The 21,756-nt window shown below is 38.1% G+C and overlaps 1 protein-coding gene across 2 annotated transcripts; it reads right to left on the reverse strand.

Annotated features, from left to right (window-relative positions):
* Window positions 1-557: 557 nt before the first annotated feature.
* Window positions 558-17,432, reverse strand: pnpla8 (patatin-like phospholipase domain containing 8). 2 transcript variants are annotated; one of them, XM_028451174.1, is made up of 10 exons: window positions 17,320-17,432; window positions 13,986-15,057; window positions 11,962-12,111; window positions 11,694-11,845; window positions 10,201-10,295; window positions 9,925-10,096; window positions 9,088-9,145; window positions 8,778-8,972; window positions 2,994-3,189; window positions 558-1,996 (listed from the first exon to the last, which is right to left on the reverse strand). In XM_028451174.1, exons 2-10 carry the CDS (start codon window positions 14,889-14,891, stop codon window positions 1,722-1,724), a joined length of 2,199 nt encoding a protein of 732 aa, XP_028306975.1. In that variant the 5' UTR covers window positions 14,892-15,057; window positions 17,320-17,432; the 3' UTR covers window positions 558-1,721. The 2 variants fall into 2 exon arrangements, with proteins under 2 accessions (XP_028306975.1, XP_028306976.1); XM_028451175.1 differs by having other exon boundaries at window positions 13,986-14,927; window positions 17,320-17,410.
* Window positions 17,433-21,756: the final 4,324 nt, after the last annotated feature.

Genomic DNA, 21,756 nt, shown 5'->3' on the forward strand with positions numbered 1-21,756 from the left:
GGCTCTCATAGGGCGCTGGGCGGGGGCCAGTCCATCACAGGGCAACACAGACCACTCACTCACTCATATGGGCAATTTAGAGACTCCAATCAACCTGACAGTCATGTTTTTGGATTGTGGGAGGAAGCCGGAGTACCCGGAGGAAACCCATGCAGCACGGGGAGAACATGCAAACTCCACACAGAAAGGACCCAGGGCTTGAACCCAGGACCTTCTTGCTGTGAGGCGGACATGCTAACCACTGATCCACCGTTATCCATTCATCACACCTTGAAAACACACTAAAACTCAAATGTGATTGGCTCATCGATCCACAAATCCTGTCATTTAAAACTCTAACAGTCGGAAAGCTACAGTAAAGTTTGTGACACATTATCCTCTGTGGCATCGATGTGTTGGTATAGGTTCTTCCTTTTCATATAATACATTGAAGTAATTTAATGTCATGCATTTGGAATGTGATGAATAAATGCAATGAAGGGGGAGAATGTACAAGTACAAAGTTAGACTGATTAAAAAAGAAGATATCCTGTAAATATACACAAGTGAGGTTATGATGAGTTTTTAACAATCGTGTTTTATTTTTTTCACGAGATTTCATAGATTTAAGCAGTTCAATAAGCCACAAAGAAGGGAGGAATCAAGATTGTCACAATCTAAGAATATCATGTTATTCCATTGAGGTTTCCTCATCTGGGAAAGTTAGGATTGGCCAGGAATTTTTCACAAAATGTTGGCATTTTACACTCGGATGCAAATATTAAATATTCACTACATTTTTGTATTACGTGGCACATCACATCACATTCTGCTACTTAAGTGTAAGTATTAGAACTGATTTCCATGCTGCGGTAAGGGATTTTTTTTTTTTTTTTGTTAAAGGCATCCTCCATTGTTTTTACAAATTTCACCAAAATTGTTCCATTTGTTTGTATTAAAAGAACTGTGCTGTGGAAAGAAGAGTAATAGTAAATGTATTGCCTTTTAAAGATGAGCCTTTTTTACAGTTGGGATGGCAAAGCATTATGGGTTGATGATGTCTCTAACTGTACATAATGCCCATCTTTAAAAGGCAATAAAATGATTATTGCTCCATGTAGGACATTTTCACAGCACATCTTCTAATCAGAACAACTGGAATATTTGGGTCCACATTTGTTAAATAAAATTAAAATAAATAAAAGGTGGAGGATCCCTTTAAAGCCAAGCAAGAAAACTCAGGAAAATGCATAATTATTGAAATCATTACTTACATTTATAAACAGTGGCTCTAAAAAAAGTGCACGAGCTCTTCTTTCCAGTGAGGCAGTCATGTTTGTGTTCTCACTGCGCAATCATGTCATACTTACAGTTCAACTTATTCAAGTAGTAGGAAAAAAGAAGCTTCCTGTAAAAAATCATGTTGTTGATTTTTTCATCAATCAAACACGATTTCTTCTTTGAATGTTCCACAAATCAACAATTTCAGTCAAAACGTGCTGAAAACTTTTCAAAATGATGAATCTCTTTACTTAATTTCAGGCACACTCCATCTAAAAATTTTTTTATAATAATTATCATACATTATCATTGATAGACTATATTATTTAAAACCCTTTTGTATTGTAATACAGATAGTGTTATCATGTAAGGTGAGGCATTAATCTGAGGCCTAAAACGTTTCAATGTGCACACCTTTAAAAGCACATCAGTGCTCTCATGCTAGTGGTGTGGTCTAACACTTAGAGTTTGGACCCAAAGGGAAGGCCCTCGTACATGTCTGCTTTCAGCTTGGCCCACTCAGCCAGTCTCTGGATGGCTCCCTTCTCCTGGCCCAGCACGCTCGCCGCCTTCTTTAGCTTCACCTCATTGAGTTCCAGGTAGCGCTCTCCCTCGCTGATCAGGAAATTTAGCTTCTCTCTGCGGCTCTCGTTCATCGGCACGTCCTCGCTCATTAACGGGTTGAAGCGGAAGTAGGTGTCAGGTGGCAGGAGGGCATCCAGCATGGTGTGCACCTCTGCCATTAGATTACACAGAGACTTTTCAGACTTTCAAAGGGATACTCAACCCAAATTCATGATAATATCAGATATTGGGAGAAAAAATAGAAAGAAAACCAAATAACTAGGTCTGCCACTTCAACGAGTTAATTGCGAATAATTACAAGAAAAAATAGCGTGCTAAAAAAACAACGCCTTTAATCATTTTTTTAGCACTCCAAACAGCGTGGAACCTTTCTCATTTCAAGAGTTCCCGGTATACTCATAATACTGATGCACAGACTACAAAACAAAATGGGAGACGACCGAGCTTTTCAGCTTCGTTTGTGTTAATTTTGGCTTTTAAAAATAGCAGATAGAAAACACAAGTCCAGCTGTGTGCAAAAAGAGTTTTCCGAACACCGGAGCTTTGCAGCCTCCGCTACAACCTCAATGCTAAACATGTAGCAGCTAGCACGGACAGTGAGCAGAGCCAAAATAAATAAGTCCTGATGTTTTATTTCATTTGTATTTTCTATTATTTGGAGATTGACTAAAATACACATCAATATGACAGGTAACCCTTGGGATGAGTCTCAAATACAGCGGAATGTGAATGCTGAAATAGATTTTAATAATTGTTAATGATGTATGTGTAAACCATAAAACTGTACCATGGTTATACTGGTTCGCATTTAATTAATTGACAAAACCTAGATAATTTCCATCATTTACAATTACAAAGGGAAATACCTGAACTTAAATTTCGATTACAACAGCAATATATTTTTTTCAATGATAATTACAATTATAATTGACATCAACCCTGGTCTGTGCATCAGTATTATGGGTACACCGGGAACTCGTGAAATGAGAAAAGTTCCACACTGTTTGGAGTGCAAAAAAAAAAAAAAGACATTAACTGCGTTATTTCTTTTAGTGTTATTTTTCTGTAATTAATAAATCGCAATTACCGCGATAAAGTCCCAGCCCTACTGTAAACACCAGTAATCCCATTATTGTGTGTGCTCTTACCCTCAGTATCAGTGGCACTGCTGATGACGTTGGTGAGCTTGGTCTTTAGGCTCGTGTACGCCACGTTGTTCTTTCCCGTCGTCTCGTAGCGCCCGGTTCCCAGAGACAACACGCACTGCAGAGGCGTGTTGGGCCACAGACACTTGCACTCATGAATAGCCAACGCTGTGGGATTGTTGATGAGGAGTCCACCATCCTGCAGAGTCGCAAAACAGAACATCAGAACTGTTTTGGCCTCTTCTTTTTCAGAGGAGGGTTATCCAAAATGTGCGAGTGCTCTTTAAAATGCGTTAGTTGTCACAGCCTGATGGGGGCTACACAGGGCATACCTGTCCATACCTGTCAAGTATCCCGTTTTGGCCGGGAAACTCCCGTATTTTACCCCTCTTTCCCACCATCTTCTCGTATTATTATTTTCCCGTAAATATCCCGTATTTTAATGTAATAATAATTCAAAGATGCCTTACTGAACTGAACGGCGTCACTCGCCTCGCGAGAACTGCCACCTCAAATGGCCTGTCTTGGTGGCAGTTCTCGCGAGATTAGTGCTGACAGCGGCAAAAAACCTAAAAACAACTTAGAAGAGAGATGATGAATGAAGACGTTCCGGTGAAAAAAAAAACGAAGAACTGGTGTAAATACGTTGTAAAATGAGACACAGAGTTTACCTTCCTAAAGAGCAGCAGGATGGGACACAGTTACACGTTCTGTTAGATTAATAACTGAGATTTTAACGTCTACCACGGGGGAGGGAACAACGTAAGTCACCATAAAAAAATCAGCCAATCACAAGCTTTACAAATATACACCACTTTATAAAGTGTTAAATAATGTTAAGTCTACAACAAATGTGTCGAATAAGTCATTAGTGAATACCAGAGAACCACATGAGTGAGCATGAAAAATTATAAGAAAATATGTAATGAAAATAAAATGTTAATCTCTAATTTAAAGACAAGCAATGTGTTGACTTGTATATAAACTGTAAGTATATTAAATAAACACGTGCTTCATATACACATTTATATTTTTATTTAGGCTGTTTTATAATTTAGGAATTAGGGCTGGGCGATATATCGAGATTCAAGATGTATCGAGTTTTCTAGTTTGGCCATATAGAAAACTATATTTCATATATATATATATATATATATATATAAAATAGCTTATTATGTATCAAAATACTAGTTTTAGGAGTCGCTGCTTTTACTTCTCAGAACATCATGTAAAGCTCAGTTTCTGACACATATTGTGCATCTGTTTGCTAATAAATGTCCCTGTGTGGCATTTTGCATCAGCAATTTGAACCCAGAATTGTTTTTCTGGTCAGACTTTATTTGATAAAATTATCTGGATTTATATCGTATATCACCATTTTGAGAAAATATATTGAGATATGAGTTTTGGTCCATATTGCCCAGCCCCAGTAGGAATGTTCACAGCATTTCAGTGTTAATAAAGGTCGACCACATAATTGTATTTAGTAAGTGGTTGATAAGTGGGTATTTTAGATTTCTTGTACACCAATCTTAAAATATAAGGGATACTGGAGCTTAATTTCCCTTATTTTCAAATCCAAAACTTGACAGGTATGACACGGGGTGAAGTGGGCAGGCAGCCCCAGAACTACCGTACACAGCTTTGGGATCACATCTCATCAGCCAAAGATGTGCTATACTCTGGCAAACAACCTTGCTTATCCCAAAGTGAACAAAAAAACAGATCTTTCTCAACGTTTGAAAGCCTCAAATGACCCACATGATGAGTGAAAACCTGTTGAGATCCACGTACGCTGCTGCCAAGTCCCTTTTCACTGATTTAATGCATCATTCATGATTTCCGTGAATTCCCTTGCCATTTCTTTTACTCGAAAGCAAGGGTCCTCAACACGGAGCCCACCTGGACCATTTGAGGTGCACTCAGGCCTGTTCTAACAGCAGCACTAGTCACCAGTTAACTCCAGGTTCTCTCCAGGGCTGGTGAGCTTATGGGCCCCCGACGTTGTAATTTTGCTCCCCGACCGAGTAAAGTCACGCCCTACGTTCAGTTTTCAGCAACGTGGGGGGATTTTCTGTTGTTTTTTCCTTTTTGAATCAGTACCGTCGTAATAATTGTTGCACACTTGGACAAAAAAGGGATTTCCAGGCATGCACAGGTTGTTATAACTCTATTTTTAATCTGCATAACTCAGAAACACATACATCAGCCGCACTGAAGCGATTTGCTCGGATGCTCCAGTCTTTAAGAGAGGACCCTTGCCACTACTTAGCTGCCCCCGATGCTGCCTGTGTGCATCCTTCACTTGTTAATCGTAATCACCGTCCAATATAAACAGTGCCTCAACCAGGACGTAGCGTGTATCGACACATGAAGCTGCCTATTATGTTTATAACTCACAACGGATCATTCTACATGCGCGCGCACAGATGTGAACACTGTCTGGTTGTGTGTGTGTATGTGTGCGCACACGCGTACCAATATTGCTGCAGGTCGTACATAATACCTCATTTAAATTTTAAAAGTGCATCTTGGAATCAGTCTTTTGAATCAAATGTTATTTCTTGTCTCTACAGTGTGTGAGTATTTATTAGTGGAGGATCTACTGTATACCAAGCATGAGTAACTCTCTAACTACATTCACCATGACCCTTCACTAATTCAACAAATAACTTTTAGCTTTAAAGTAAGGCTGGAACAACGATAACAAAAACACCAGAAAAAGCCTACTTTAGCTTTACTTCACTTAATTTGGCCCTCAGAGAGTTATAAATGCTACAATTTTCTGCACCAGTGGTGCTCACTCATGTGCGCGATCCCCCTATGCTGTGAAAAATTCCTGGTGAGAACCTGAACTCCATCTAAAAAACATGATTTACTTGCCAGTCTTCAAACTCACAAAAATAAATTCAGATGAATGATGTAGTCAGAGCCTTAGTAGAGGTAAATACTGCTGGGCTGAATAAGTTCTTGTATTAAATTAACTATCTTTAAATGTTTATTTTCACTGAAACATTGAGACAAATGTGTTATTTCATTAAAGATGCTGCAGAAAAGCTGTTTGGATTTTTACGTTGTTTTTTTTTAAAAAATAAAAATAATTTAAAAAACAGGTGAGTGGACTTTTATAAAAAATTACATAATTGTTCAAATAGGAACATGATGATTCCCAACGAAACGTTTCAGAAGTGGTCATTTGAAAATGAAGCAATGACATAAATTAAAGCGAAATAAAGTGTTGCATGTTGAAACTTTAGTATTTTCTAACTTTTTAAGTAGATGCAAAGTCTTTCTTCATTATTTTTCCCTCTAATTAAAGTGAAACTTGGAAATTGTAATAGTATTTCTGTGTCTATCAAACTGGTAGCCCTTCGGATTATTCAGTAACTTTGAAGTAACTGTTTCAGAAAGGTTGGTGACCCCTGATCTACAGAGTGATTGAGGATTCATAACAGAGACAGTGGCACATGATTCTACTCAGGCTGTGAGAACAGCACAACAGAAAATATCAGAACCAAAGAATAAAGATGAAAAAAGGCTTTTCTTCTCATCTTCTCTTTGAGGATCAACACAGCAAGTAAACGCCTTTACCTCCATCATTCTTTAACATTACCCATATTCCCATCATCATCTACTACATCCATAAAATGAGTAGTAACTTAGGTGCAACCTTTCGACCACCTTCTTTTAAGTGTCATCCACTGTTTACATGAGAAACCACCTGCGTATGTTTAACTCATCTATCTTGTACAATGGCATTGCTCTCCTGAGAAATATCGCTGCCCCTGCTAAAAACTAGAGTCGGAGTGAGACTGGTGGGTGGACACAGCAGCTCAAACTGGTGATGAGACACTACGCAACTCTAAGAGGAATGTAGAAAACAACATACAGGAAGGGTGCAAACAAAAATGTACAGCAAGTTATGTAATCCCCTATTAATGGCTATTAAATCATGCAAACAGTGGTAAAAAAAAAAAAAAGGATTAAAAGCTAAAGTTAAAATTGCCGCTTCTGTAATGTATTCTGGTAAGAAAAAGGTTGGGTTGGTTTAGTAAATAAATGAGCTGAGGAGGAGGAGCCTTAGTGATTTTTATCAGTAATTAAGATAAAGATTTCAGTGATCTGCTTAAGTGGGTTAAAAAAAATAGAAGAAAATAAAAACATTGTGATCTGGTGGCCTAAATTGTTCTATTAAGTAACTGCATGTTCTCCCCCAGGCTTACATGGCTTTTCTCCAGGAACTTTGCTTTTATCTCACTGTCCAAAAACACTGAAAAGCTGCTCTTGCAGTCTGTCCCGATGGAGATTAAAAATAATATTGTGAAGTGCTTAGAGAGCAATGCTTAATGTCACGCGCTCATACCTAAAAAACATAGTTCGAGCGAGATTAAGACAGTGTGTTAAGTTGAGGTTTTATTTATTCAGACAAGGTTTTTCAGGAAATTTTTATCTCTCGACATGTTTCGACTGTCAACTGCCAGTCGTTGTCAGAGGAGTTCTGCTGATCACCTTCGATGGTTCCTTTGAAGTTTCACTTGACTTCCATGTACGTAATAGTTCCAGCGAGATTCATTTTGTCTTCTTTTTTAGGAAATTGGCAGATGACAGTCGAAACATGTCGGGATATAAACATTTCCTGAAAACCCTTGTCTGAATAAACGAAACATCAAAATAACATTCTGTTCAAAAAGACAAAATGAATGTCACTTGAACTGTTACGTGGAAGTCAGGTGAAACTTCAACGGAACCATCAAAGGCGATCAGCAGAACTCCTCTGAAGAAGACTGGCAGTTGACAGTCGGAACACGTCGGGAGATAAAAACTTCCTGAAAAACCTTGTCTGAATAAACAAAACCTCAACTATATCTAAAAAAAATTTAGCAAAAAAAGGAACATAGTATTCCATAGCCAAATATACTGTAGCTTGGCTCGATGTCTGAATAAGATAGATGTGAACATCTGAGCAACTACCAAACATCTCTCACCATATGGAAGTCAAAGTCTTACTGAGTTGGATGTTACAGACCGAATGACATGCACTAATAATAACTGACATTCCTCTTTACATGTCACCAGTCCTCTCATTGGAAAGTGATGAAAGTTAATGACTTGACTGGATATATTTTTTTTTCCTAAACTCTTTTCCATTGGCTAAAGCATGCCGAACTGGAGGACGAAGCCTTTGATTACGGTGACCATACGTCAGGTTGTATTCGAACATGTCCTCTTTTCATGTCTTGTCCGCACCATCTGGCCGGATTTTACAAACTCATCAAAATGTCCGGGTTTCAAAGTTTTCAAAGACAGATTAATAATGGATAATAAAGGTGATCGACTTCAGTCATTTTTTAAGTCTTTGTTAAGAAAAGAGAAATTGATTTTTAAACATCATGGACAACAAAGACTTATTTATCTACTATATTGTATTTTGCCATTACAACGTAGATTCAAGAAAACGTCGAGTACTTTGAGTATTTCGTGGTCAGCCCAAGTGTCCTCTTTTTTTGAAAGTCAAAATATGGTCACCCTACTTTGATGTTTTGGGCTCCTCAGTCTCTTTCCACTCACTTTTCCTCCATCCCTCCTAATCTTTTCAACCTGAAGATTCAATGAGCCAGTTAAGGGGCTGTTTAAATGATGCGGGCTTGGAAGAGTGAAACTAATCTAAACATACATACTAAGGCGTGCTACCTCTGTCTGTAGAGGTGTAAGTAGGGAAGGATTATACACTTGTCTTTCTTATCGAAAACTGATCTAAATCTCGTTTCCCTCAGCTTTGTGCTGTACCTGATGAAGGTCTTTTCCCAGGGCAAATTCCTGGAAGTATCCCGGGGCGGCAGACGAGGCCCTGATGGCCTGCCACATCTTGTGTTTGCAGTCTCCGAGGTAGTGCGACCTCACTCCTGGCATGAGTCTGTAGTTCCTGAAAACGTGGGCTTTCAGAGGCAGGCCTCTGTTCACAATGGTGCTCACTGCTGACACCTAGTGGGAGAGCACAAGAAAACAAGGCGTTTCATCAGACTGATGGCTTAGCTTAGTGTAGAAAAACATCATCAAATAAATACAAGTATCTATTATCCTGAAAATTTTTACTGACTTTAGGACAGTTGGGGTCCCTTGCACTCTCAATCATCAGCCCGTCGCCCAATCGTTCTCTAGAGTAAACAAATAGCACAAAATATTATCCAATTACATCTAGAATTATGTTATAAGCAGGGTTGGGGTTAATTAGTTTTCAGTTACAAATACATTTTCAATTATCAATGTTCAATTGCAATTCAATTATGATTACAATGACCAGCAGTTTTTCCCATTACAATTCAATTATTGTTTATCCTTAGAAAGCCAATCACAATTACTGAGCCTGAATTAAATAACATAATAAAAGCTAACCTTCCTCTTGTGTTAGCTTTCTCTTAGCATCTCTTATGATAACAGGTCCTAAATCAGCTGTAAAATACAATACAAATAAATATATATCATCTCATTTCTTTCCTATCTATTGGTTACATTGTTAGGCTTCCTAATAAAAAAAATCTAGGTATTAATTATCTTTGGTGTGGACATCTGAGACTTTTTTGTGTCAGTCCACCCCTAGATTTATTTTTTTTTAATGGTAAAATGTGGGAAAGCATGGTAGGAAACACATTTTAATAAAAGTTACCTACATATGTGTAGAACTGTACATACAGTAGAACCGTAACATGGTTCCCCACTTGTGCTTTACAATATATTTGACAATTTTTATAGAATTTTCACAGCAATTACAATTACAAAGTTAATTATCTGAGCTCAATTACAATTCAAAATTACACCATAATTGTAATTGATAATCAGTTACGTGATTACAATTATAATTGACCCCAACCCTGGTTATAGGATTCACATACACATGACAAAAGTCAAGTAGATAATAAAAACAATTCTGACTAACTTGAGGATATTTTCCCACATCTCGCTGTCATAGAACGCATGACTCCATCCCATCTTCACAGTTCCCACGATGACATTCTGGTTAAACACATCTGTGCCCAGCTTCCTGTACATCTCCTCACACTCTTCTAATGGAATCTGAAAAATCCCCAGCATGAAGGCCAGGATGGCACCTGTTGAAAAGAAGCAATGACATTAAAAATGTTCAAACACCTTCTCAGATAGGAGCTCCATTTGGCCGAACAGATAAACACATTCAATAATGAACACTGTGTACCTGTGCTGACGCCACAGATGTAATCGAAGAGCTCGTGGATCCGTTTCCCCGTCAGACCCTCTAACTTATGGAGAGTCTGGAGAGCCAGTAGTCCCCTGTAATGCAACAATGTCAGCACTTGAGAATACAAGATAAAAACCTGTTTCTTTGATAGTTAGTTACATAGAATGGATCAGATGGTTTTATTCTGCTTGAGCCTCCGATTTTCTGTGATTGCAAAAAACGGAGGAAAAAATGGAATTCATGTTCTAAAACTGTAAAATCAATGACAGAAAAATCAATCTGAACCATTTCTATATTTTCTCTTTCCCTCTTTTCATTAAAAATCAGGCTCCAACATGACATGGAAATGCCTCACATGCATTGTGAGACAATATCTCGCATTTACACGCCATTTTTCCACTGGAAAACCAATAACTGAATGTCTAAAAAGCACAAAAAATGGACCAATATGTCCAATTCCACCTATAATCTTGTAACGTGTTAAGAGTTGTCTAGTGATCATGTTATCCTGTGATTAAAAATGAATGCAGTTCAGATTATAACAACCACCATTAAAATCTGAAAAAGCAAAGAGAAAAAAACAGGTTCAGCAGTTAATGTATTATGTATTACATATTATGTATTATTATTATGGTACATAATGGCAGAAGCATCTCCAAATCACACGGCAGCAAAACGTGAGGATGATTCGCTGCTTGGCTGTAATTAAAAATTTCACAAACAATGTTTTGGGACCATATCACACATTTCCATGGTATTTTTTAGTTGTGTCCCAATTCGATATTTATATCGGCTATCGGTCCGATCTCAGCCAGAAAAATAATATATATGATTTTATCGGACTGGATCTAAAACTCTCTGATATATGTTATATTTATTCAATTATATAATACTGTAGATATTATGTTGAAGGAAAACATGTATGTAACCAATGGGTTAATAATAAATGGGTCAGTTTTTCTCATACCTACTGTTGCTGACTATTGTTCTCTGTTTGAGTAACATCACTTGATCAAGCCTTTTCTAACATTCCACACTACAAAATAAGTATGTATGATTTGTGCTGATATCGCATCGGACCGATATCGGTATCGGACAATACGCAAGGCTGCAATATCGGTATCGTATCGGAAGTGGAAAAGTTGTATCAGGACATCCCTAGTATTTTTTACGTTAAACAAGTGGCTGAGTGTCGAGCAGTGACTATCCTGTTCATGTAAATTCTTTGAAGCATATAAAATGTAAAATAAATAACAGAAGTTGACTCTATTAACCCTATTTAGCATATTTGCTATGATTTTGGGAAATTTAACAGACAGTAAACTCGTCTAAAGAGGAAAAGACGATGAAATGAAAGGAAACGAAAGTATAATGTGTCGAAAGAATGGGTAAAACCTGAAACAGAATTTGGCTATTTTTGAAACTAAATTGGCGTTCATACAGGTGCATGTTAGTTGAAAGTGAACTAAAGTCCAGTGATAGATCCACACCTTGTGCCCCCTCCATCTATGGCCAGGACCCTGATTCCTCTGCCTTTGACGGGGTCCGTGTAGCCCACCGAGGCTATTGCTTCTCTCACAGACGCATGAAGAGGAAGATCCCTGGCTTGGCGCAGTTTTAATAGGCAGGGCAACACACCTTCCTAATGTTCAAAAACACACACAAAGTCATTAGCCTCGAGTATCGCCACTGATCCTCCAAAAGAAAATAAAAAGTTTTTGTGTAAAAAAAAAAAAAAAATGATACATTGGCACAAACCTTGATGGCTACACCTCTCGTCTCAGGAAACTCCAGGAAGTGATAGCTGAGCTCCTCCACCCGAGTGGTGAGCAGTTTGACGTCAGTGACCCTCTGCAGGCCTTTGACCAGAGCTCTGGTCCTGTTGTCCACACTCACTCGAGCTATTATCTTTAACACAAAGACATACACACGTGCAGTAAATATACTGTACACCACGCTTGTTTCATTACAGAAAATGATTAAAAAATGGCTTATCAGTAATCAAACTTGTGATATGTGTATTCTTATCATTTATTCTTCATGCACTAGTATAAGTGAGTGTGTGTATGTGCTTGTGTGATTATTGTAGTAAACAGGCTTAGGCATTTTAATCGAGCATTAAAATAAGATGATTGTATTTTTTTCATGTATTGTTTGCTGTGTGGATTTTTCACAACTCTAGCTGGGTTTCCATCACCCCTGGAAATGCACAAACTCTACATAGGCCAACTGGTAACGGAAACACCGGAATTTGGAAAAAAAACACTGAAATATCACTAAAAAGTTTTTACGCTTTCATGAGGATGAATTTCAGATGTTTCAATATTGAAAAGTATCGCAAAAGACCAATAGAAACATTTTTTCTCCAAATACACGTCACAAAGTGTGAAGTACCTTGTCACATGACCACGTCTCTCTGATAAAACATGGCGCGATATGTGTAAACAGAACAGGAGACCGGGACATTTCTTAGCATTATTCTTTAAAATGATTACTGCCACATTAGACATGAAACAACAAAGAAATACGGAGTGTTATAAGGAGGTTTGAAGGGTTCATCTTCCATCGGCAAAGTCTCACGGGATGAGATTTTACAGGAGTTGCGAAGCTCCTTCCCAAAACAACGTTCAATGTAAACACGTTCAAAGCGCAATTACACTTTGTCAACATTTTAAAAAAATCATATTTATTTTGTGGAAATCTGTAATGGAAACACAGCTATTGTCACTGTGTATTGTTGTGGAGTTGTGTATGTTTAGGCTTTCATATTTTGTATCTGTACAAATACCTTGAGATATGAGATGAGATATCCTTTATTCTTCCTACAAAGGAAAATTAGCATTTCATCCAAAAACATGAAAAGACAATCACATATAACTGTGGGAGGACAGGAGTGGAGAGAACTGTGGGTCGTTACTAAGGCAACGCCCCGTATCTTTGATGAGAGTGGAAAACACGAGGTAAGAAGAGGAGAAAAAGGCAGATCCCACACTGTGCTCCTTGTTAATGCACTTAAGTAGTTTTTCTGGTATCTGTACTTTACTTGAGTATCTATTATTTTGGCAACTTTTTACTTTTACTCCTTACTTTTTTAAACAAATATCTGTACTTTCTACTCCTTACATTTAAAAAAATGAGCTCATTGCTTTAAAAACCTTCAAAGATGATGTCACAACGTAAACCAACAACCGCAAAGTTAGAAGCTAAAGAACATTTTTGTAGTTTGAGCTTTTTTCTGTAAGGCAGGTCCCTTAATTTTATGGTTATCATTGTCAAGTTTTTAAAAATTAGCATTTGGATTTTTTTTTTCTTGAAAATTTTAATTTAAAAACGTTATCTATAAGGAGTGCTACATTTTCCAGGTGTTCATTAATAGGAGCAGATTGAATTTATTTCCATGTACCAGTTTTCTACAAGTTCCTAGAAAAACAAAAGTTATGGAATTTGCTGGTTTAAAAACCCTGTCTTATTATTTAAGGGACATTTCGTTTTACTTTTTACTTAAGTACATTTAGTAGCATGCACTTCTTTACTTTTATTTAAGTAAGGGAGCACTTCAATACTTTTACCAGAGTCATTTTTTATTCAAGTATTTGTACTTTTACTTGAGTACTGAAGACTAGTACTTTTGCCATCTATCCTTCTACCCCCTGCACCATGAGACTATGGATTGAAATTATAATTTAGCTAAATCTGGTGTATTTACAACTCCGGCCACTAAAATAAATAAATACAAAGTGAAAAAAAAAGGCATTCAATGAGAAACTCTCTCTTTTTCCTACCTTTTCTCTTTGCATTTGCAGTTTTCGGACGTTCTCAGCTTCCTTCTCCTCATTGTCGGTTTTCTCCACTGCCTTCTCCTTCTCCACAATGGACTCGCTCACAGCCACTGCTGCACTTTTCTCTTTCTCTCCTCTGAATTTGGGGACTAAAGGTGCGATGTAGCTACCGACGAACGCCTGGACACTGGGTCGAGGATAGGACAGATAGTGGGTGAAGCCTTTTTTGGAATGTGTGGTGGGCACAGGGATGGGGGGAGCTGCTGAAGGCAGACTGGACTTCTCATCAATAGCAGCACTGGGCTCTTCTACAGATGACGAGGATACGGAACTTTCCACTATCTTCACTTCTGACACCGGGGACATGATGATGATTCGGTCCTTGGTTCTCTCAGGTTCATAAACAACTTCTTCTGCATCTTTGTGCTGCTGCTGGTTTTTTTCTCCATCTTCTCCCTGTGTGTTGGTGCCAAAGTAGGTGTTGATGTGATGAGCCAGAGTTTTGTACGTCTCGTCCATGCTGGTGGACAGATTCACTGGTTGGAACAGCTGCATGGTTTGTTTGGCCACGTTAGGAGAAGAGCTTGCTGCAGACTGATTGGCCGCTGAGGCTAAAGTAGGCGTGGGCTTCATTGGGATAACAAACGTTTTTTCCGTCCCATCTCGGCACTGCTTATCTGACTTTTCCTCTGTTGCGTTTTCTTCCCCTGCTTTCATCTTAGTGTCAGGCGATGAGACAGCAGTCGTGTTGGAGGACGTTAGCTTGTTAGCAGCATTCAGCAGAGTTTTTTCTGCATTGGTGCCGTCGGCCGTGTAACCACCAGGCTTGAGGCGAGAGAACTTGGAGATTAGGTCTGTGCTGCCGACTGCCCTGGTGACACTGTCGAGCGTGGTCCGAAGCCGTGACATTCGTCTCTCAGTTCATTAAGGGACACCAATAGAGGACTGATGGCATCAAGAGAAGGACTGACAGGTTAAGGGTTGTGCAAACATAATGCAAGCTCTATGTCAAGAGCTGAAGTGAAAGTAATTCCATTTTGAATCTGTGATGTTTTAGCTTTTCTTACACAGTTTCCTACAAAATAAAGTGGAAAAATTATTTTCAAAATGCAACCAAAAGCACAGTAAAAAAGATTTTGGCCAAAACTCTTTTATACCCAACAAAGGCCGAGTGTGAATTAATTATTTATTTGTAAGTCAACATTTTGTTTTGTAATCTGCCGTGTAAAAAGATTATAAAATATTATCTCATCTGTTTCCTTGATTCAAGATATTTTACTGTTTAAATATTTATTTTAATAAATAATACTTAAAAAACAAAACATGTATTTTTTTTATCTATACCATGTCTGCATTGGTAATTTTAGGTTGACACCACAAGTAGTGGGAGAAATCTGTGTGTTTAGATTTTCTCACTTTATGTAATAAATATATGTATATTAGTCTTACAAAAGAAACAAATTGGTTGGTATTATTTATGGGTGTAAATCACAAGTTTCTTGACGATACGATATGGATTCTGTACAATATTTGTCGATATCACAAAGTTTGATATGATTTGATTTAGGGGCCTTTAATCCATTTAAGACAACATTGTACTAACAGAATCAGTTACATTTCACCCAAAAAAAACAACCAATTTTGATCATTATATTGCTGAAATGTTTCGGACTTTTAATTGAACATGATTTGACAATGACGATGTTGAGCGATGGTTTCAGTTTCCATCGATTCAATTGGATCTTTGCTTATTCAATCGATGTATCAATTCAGATCAATGGATTAATACACCCCTTGTATTAGGTGATCGATTTTATTTTATGCTGAATATTAAAAATAAGATTAAATGAAGGTAAAGTATGTTTCATGTATTTCTCCATTAAATTGATTGAATTATCAATGGAATACTTTATGACCAAAATATTCCATAACAGCGAAAGGAAAAAAGAAAACTAATTAATTGCACTGATGTGGCCCACTTGAGAATAAACTTCTTTTTTTTTTTTTTTAAATGTCACTTTTCATTTCAGTAACAAACAATAAATAGAACCATAGAAGTAAAAAAAGAAATATATTAAAAAGAAAAGAAGTAAAGGGGAAAAATGCTAGAAATACAAAATACAGGAATCAAGAAATACATATTTCAGATGAAACAGTTAAATAATAGTCAATCGTTTTTACACCTTTGGGGTTTAATGAAGGCCGAATGGATTCTGTGTATTGTTGAAACAAATAAAAATAATTTAAATGCCGTTTTTTAAGTAAATTTACATTAATGAATATGGACATTTGCTTTTTGGAACTGCAAACATTGTCGAAACCTAAAAAAAAATTAATATACATTAGAGAAAAACTATTCAGAATTTGCGATTATTTTTTTTTTCCTTCCAAAAAGTCACTGTGATTGGGGCATTTCCAAAACAAGTGAGTACCTCTTTCATTGTCATGGTTACAAAAAGAGCTGTAACTGATGCATCTAGAGTTGCATTTACAAAAAGCAGCCAACAGGTGGCTCTATTCTGCCCCTCCATTTTGGTAACTATAGCAACTGTTTGAACGACAAAGCAAACGCTTCAGATAACATCCGTTTTCAGGCTATAAATCAGACATTAAAGAAGATGTACCAGCAGACTGTGAGTGATGCTACAGAGCCAGATCACCTGGTAAAGAGTCTAATGGAGAGACACCGCCTCGGGATGGAGGGGGACACAACCACTGACCACAGCATCGACTGGGCCTCATGTAAAGACTTCACAGTGGATGTGGGCATCAACCAGATCAGGTCATACATTAAAACGTTGGACCTCCAGCCCCACTGGAGCTACAGCATTGACTTCCTCTACTCAACCGAAGAGGAGGAACATCGGACCTTCTACCTTTACAGGGCCCGCTTCAGCACCCCTACAGCACGGAGGCCCATTCCCGGCACAGCCAGCGTTTACTTTGCGGTGGATGTCTCCACGGTGAAGCCTCAAACTCTACCGGTGGAGGTGCACTTCGTAGTGGAGTCCAACAGACTGGTGCACACACCGGGGAGGACCAGGTTCACAGAGAAGTGGCTGACGGACGTGATTGAAAACAAGACGAGGCTCCGTAATGTTGTGGATCTTTAACTCTCATTGATCGTCTGAACAACAATAACCATTAACACAAACTGAACCCGGATAACAAGACGCTATGTGTTAGATAAATCCCAACAAGAGCTACGGACACTGCAGTCAATGGCTGAAGCTAACATTAGCATTATGATGTGGCCCTTTGCTAATGTACAAAGTACGAATTTTGAATGGACACGCTTTTGTATGAAGTTTAAATACAAAAATGAAATGTTTCTTACCTTGTTGAACACAAATTGCTGTTCAAATCGGTTGTTTGCTTACATCTAGTGCAACAACAACGCGAACGCTACGTGTTGCTAAATGATAAACAGGAAGAAGAAAGGAAGTGACGTCATTTGTTCTGAGAGCCTGGAAAGCGCCACGAGATGGCGACAGAAACATTGATATATTTTTTATTTTGTTAATATTATTTTTTCTCTCTTTATTGAAAACAAAATTATGGAAGCCCATTCCCGCCAATGAGAAGAAAACCTAGGAAAAGTGAAATTATATATATTAAAAAAAAAACTCTTCCTCACCCTCCGCGGGCGGTCTCTTTTTTCCTCCAAGCCTGGGAGCTTGAGGGTTCTGCGCAGTATCTTTGCTGTTCCTAGAACTGCACTTTTCTGGACCGACATGTCTGATGTATTTCCTGGGATCTGCTGGAGCCACTCCTCCAGTTTGGGGGTCACTGCCCCGAGTGCCCCAAAGACCACGGGCACCACTGATGCCTTCACCCTCCAGGTTTTCTCCCCCTCTTCTCTGAGCCCCTGGTATATATATATATATATATATATATATATATATATATATATATATATATATATATATATATATATATATATATATATAGAGAGAGAGAGAGTCATAATTATGAGATAATGTCTCATAATTATGACTTAGATTTTATTATATTTTTGACTTTTCCTAATTGTTTTTTGTTTTGTTTTGTTGTGTTTTTTACTGGCGGTAATGGGCTTCCATATAAAATATACAAACCAGTCAGGCAAATTATTACATCTGTGGGTCGTCTTCTGATCGAGAGGTGGGGGGTTCGATCCCAGTACCTGACTATGTGTCGAAGTGTCCTTGGGCAAGACACTGAACCCTAAGTTGCTCCCAGTGGTCGACTAGCGCCTTGCATGGCAGTCCTGTCCCACTGGTGTGTGAATGTGAGAGTGATTGGGTGAATGAGCTGATATGTAAAGCGCTTTGAGACTGCTACAGTGTGGTGATAAAGCGCTATATAAAATCAAGTCCATTTACCATTTTACCATTTTAGGGATTTAATGTAAAGTTGAAATTTGTTTAAAAAACAGATGAAGATAGGTGGGGTCTTGAGAAATTTGGCTTTATGAATAATTTGGTTAAAATTAGTAGGACATTTACCATCAAGTCTAATTGTTTCACTTTTAATATGATACCGAAAGTTATATTATTGTAATATATGCAGTACATTATTTTTTTATTTATTTTTTCCCTAAAGATTGAAACCTCAATTTAATAAATACAAATGTTTTTTTTAGATAATTCAAGCACCACATGAAAATTTGACAAGTATCAGAAACATGGTGGGATGAACACAATCCAACAATTGTAAGGGACAAGTTAAATATTAATGAAAGGTTTGGACTGCTGCAAGCATTATTTTTTTATTGCATTATGAAATAGCTTATATTTGCGAAGAACTTAACACAAGTGAGAATTTCTAGCAATTCACATGGTAATCAGCCCTTTCCAGAGCCATGCTGCTCTTTTGAAATAAATGTTGGGCTTTTCCTCCCTTGAGAAAAGACGGGGGTGTCTAATGGCTCATAGAGTGGGCAGAATGTATATATATAAAAGAAAGGGCTGTGTCTCATCACAGAATGATAGAAACATCTGTCAAGTTGAAATTGAGCTCTTTATTGTAACTTACAGCTGGAGCAGAATAAAAATAGGCTACACTGGATTATGGATGATGACGACTGTGACACTGTAGCCTTTGATCACTTGTCACACCATCTTTACAAACACTCCAACAGAAAATACCATGAATAGATGATCTTCTCAACAGTGCAATGTTGTCAATGCACACAGCTTTGGATACTGTTGCTCCGCTGAAAAAGAAGACGTTGTCATAATAAGGTTGCTCCCTAATTCTAAAATGCGTCTTTTAAAACAGGCATCACAAAAACTGGAAAGGAAGTGGCTTTCATCAAACATGGTAGAAGTTCTTAGCCTGGAGAAAGAGTTTGTTAGCTTAGAAAAAAAAAAGCTCTTTGCAAAGCTAAAACTTCCTATTACGGAAATGTAATAGAGGAAAACAAAAATGATCCTCGGTTTTTATTCAACACTGTAGCAGGCTCACCAAAAGCAACAGCTCTGTCGAACCCTCTATTCCTGTCAACCTAAGCAGCGATGACTTCATCTAATGTCCCCCCTGCAGGAGTGCTCAATAATTTCTTAAATTAAGCAGCTCCTGAAATAACTTGTAGCATGTAGCTTTTATTTACATAGATTAACTCCAATTGGTCTGACTGAACTGACCTCAATAGTTAGTGCTTCTAAACCAACAAACTGTTTTTAGATCCAATCCCAACGCCACTATTTAAACATGCTTTTCCACTAATTAGCGCTAATATAGTGAACTGGATTAACACATCTAATAACAGGTTTTGTACCACAGGCCTTTAAAACCACTGTAATCAAACCTCCTTGAAAAGCCAACCCTTGTTCCAAGTGACTTGTCCAATTATAGGCCAATATCCAACCTTCCTTTTGTTTCCAAAATTCTTGAAAAACTTATTGCATGTGATCATCTACATAGGAACAATTTATACGAGATCTTTAAGACTGACTTTAGAGCCCATCACAGCACAGAGACTGCCTTAGTAAAAGTAAGTAAGTAATGATCTCCTCTTAGCCTCAGACAGAGGGTTGGTCTCAGTTCTGGTGCTCTTAGATCTCAGGACGGCTTTCGATACAGTGGATCATCATTTACTGCTGCAGAGACTGGAAAGTGTTTTTGTGATGAAAGAAATGGCACAAGGTTGGTTTAAATCCTATTTATCAGACTGAACCCACTTTGTTCATGTTAATAATCTCTCCCAGAGTTAATCATGGAGTTCCACCAGGTTCAGTTTTGGGACCAATACTCTTTACATCAGTGATTCTCAACTGGTGGGTCGGGACGGACCTGTACTGGGTGGGTCGCGGACAGCTGGTCAAAAATAAATAAATAAATACTCAATGTCTCTCATTCTGGACTTGTCTTTTATTTTTAAAGAGTATACAGTATGTGTGTGTGTTTTCAACAGCTATTTTTAAAAACCTAAATTTGGTTGGTTGAATTCTAAAAAAAAAAAAAAAAAAATTTAAAAAACATTATACATGCTTCCACTAGGTAACATTATCAGATAACATAATATACATTTCCATTGCTATGCGGATGACACACAGCTCTATTTGTCAATGGAATCAGATGAAACTCATCAGTTATTAAAACTCCAGGCTTGTCTTAAAGACATCACATCCTCGATGAGCTGTAACTTTCTCCTTCTCAACCAGGATACAACCAAAGGGATTTTATTTGGTCCAAAACACCTCAGAGAGAAATTATCAGAGCAAATAGTGTGTCTGGATGGCATTACTCTGTTACCCAGCACCACAGTAAAAAAGTTAGGCGTTATCTTTCACACTGACTTATCTTTTAATTCTCATATTAAGCGAATCACAAAGACAGCCTTCTTCCACCTCCGTAATATCTCTAAAATCACTGCCCAGAGTGATGCTGAAAAATTAATCCATGCATTTGTTACATCTAGACTAGATTATTGTAACTCTTTACTGTCAGGATGTCCCAATAATTTACTAAAAATCTCCAGTTAATCCAGAATGCTGCAGCCGGAATACTAAGTGAAACAAAAAGTAGACAGCATGAAGTATTTCTCCAGTATTGGCTTCCCTTCATTGGCTTCCTGTAAAATCTAGAATAGAATTCCTCCTGTTAGCATACAAAGCTCTACATGATCAAGCTTCTGTATATCTTAGAGACCTGTTAGTGCCCTACCGTTCAGGCAGAACACTCCGCTCTCAGTTTGCTGGTCTTCTGGAAGTTCCTAACGTGTCTAGAAGTAGAACAGGAGGAAGAGCTTTCAGCTACCGGGCCCCTCACCCTTAGAATCAGCTCCCAGTCTTAGCTACGGGGGGCTGCTACTCTCTCATCTTTAAGGCTAAACTCAAAACCTACTTATATTCTGAAGCGTGTGCCGTATAATAGCATTAACTTAACCGTTAGAGCGGACATGGGCTCGTCTGTAAACGATTGCATTTGCAGACCTTGGAGTCACTGATAGCTTACCAATAAACGGGAAGAGATTCGTCGCCTTTATAATAAGTGTTGACTAGGTCACAGTCATACAACATCGGATTTGTTTGGACAGCAATAGTACAGTTGATTAATTGTTTCATAAAACTGTCCACCAGAGTGCAGCCACGAGAATCACGTGTTCGCCAGAGCCGATTGCTGCGTGTTGTAGCCACGTGCGTGGCAGAGCCAATCGCTGGAGAGCCCACCCCCACCTCCTGGTTTTGAGCAGAGCAGCAATCCACTGTGTGTGTGTGTGTGTGTGTTTAATTCAGAATCAGTTGCAATTATGAAGTAAAATATAATGAACAAGAGTTTACATACTCAA

The sequence above is a fragment of the Gouania willdenowi genome, chromosome 6 (genome assembly GCF_900634775.1).
Source record: "Gouania willdenowi chromosome 6, fGouWil2.1, whole genome shotgun sequence".
Lineage (NCBI taxonomy): Eukaryota > Metazoa > Chordata > Actinopteri > Blenniiformes > Gobiesocidae > Gouania > Gouania willdenowi.

Excerpts from the sequence above, each read along its gene's own strand:
- pnpla8 (XM_028451174.1), bottom strand. The coding sequence starts at position 14,891 with ATGTCACGGCTTCGGACCACGCTCGACAGTGTCACCAGGGCAGTCGGC. Across the intron at positions 9,146-9,924 it reads ATGTGGGAAAATATCCTCAA|AGAACGATTGGGCGACGGGC; the intron begins GTTAGTCAGAAT and ends TGTTTACTCTAG. Across the intron at positions 8,973-9,087 it reads GGGACCCCAACTGTCCTAAA|GTGTCAGCAGTGAGCACCAT; the intron begins GTCAGTAAAAAT and ends CTCTCCCACTAG.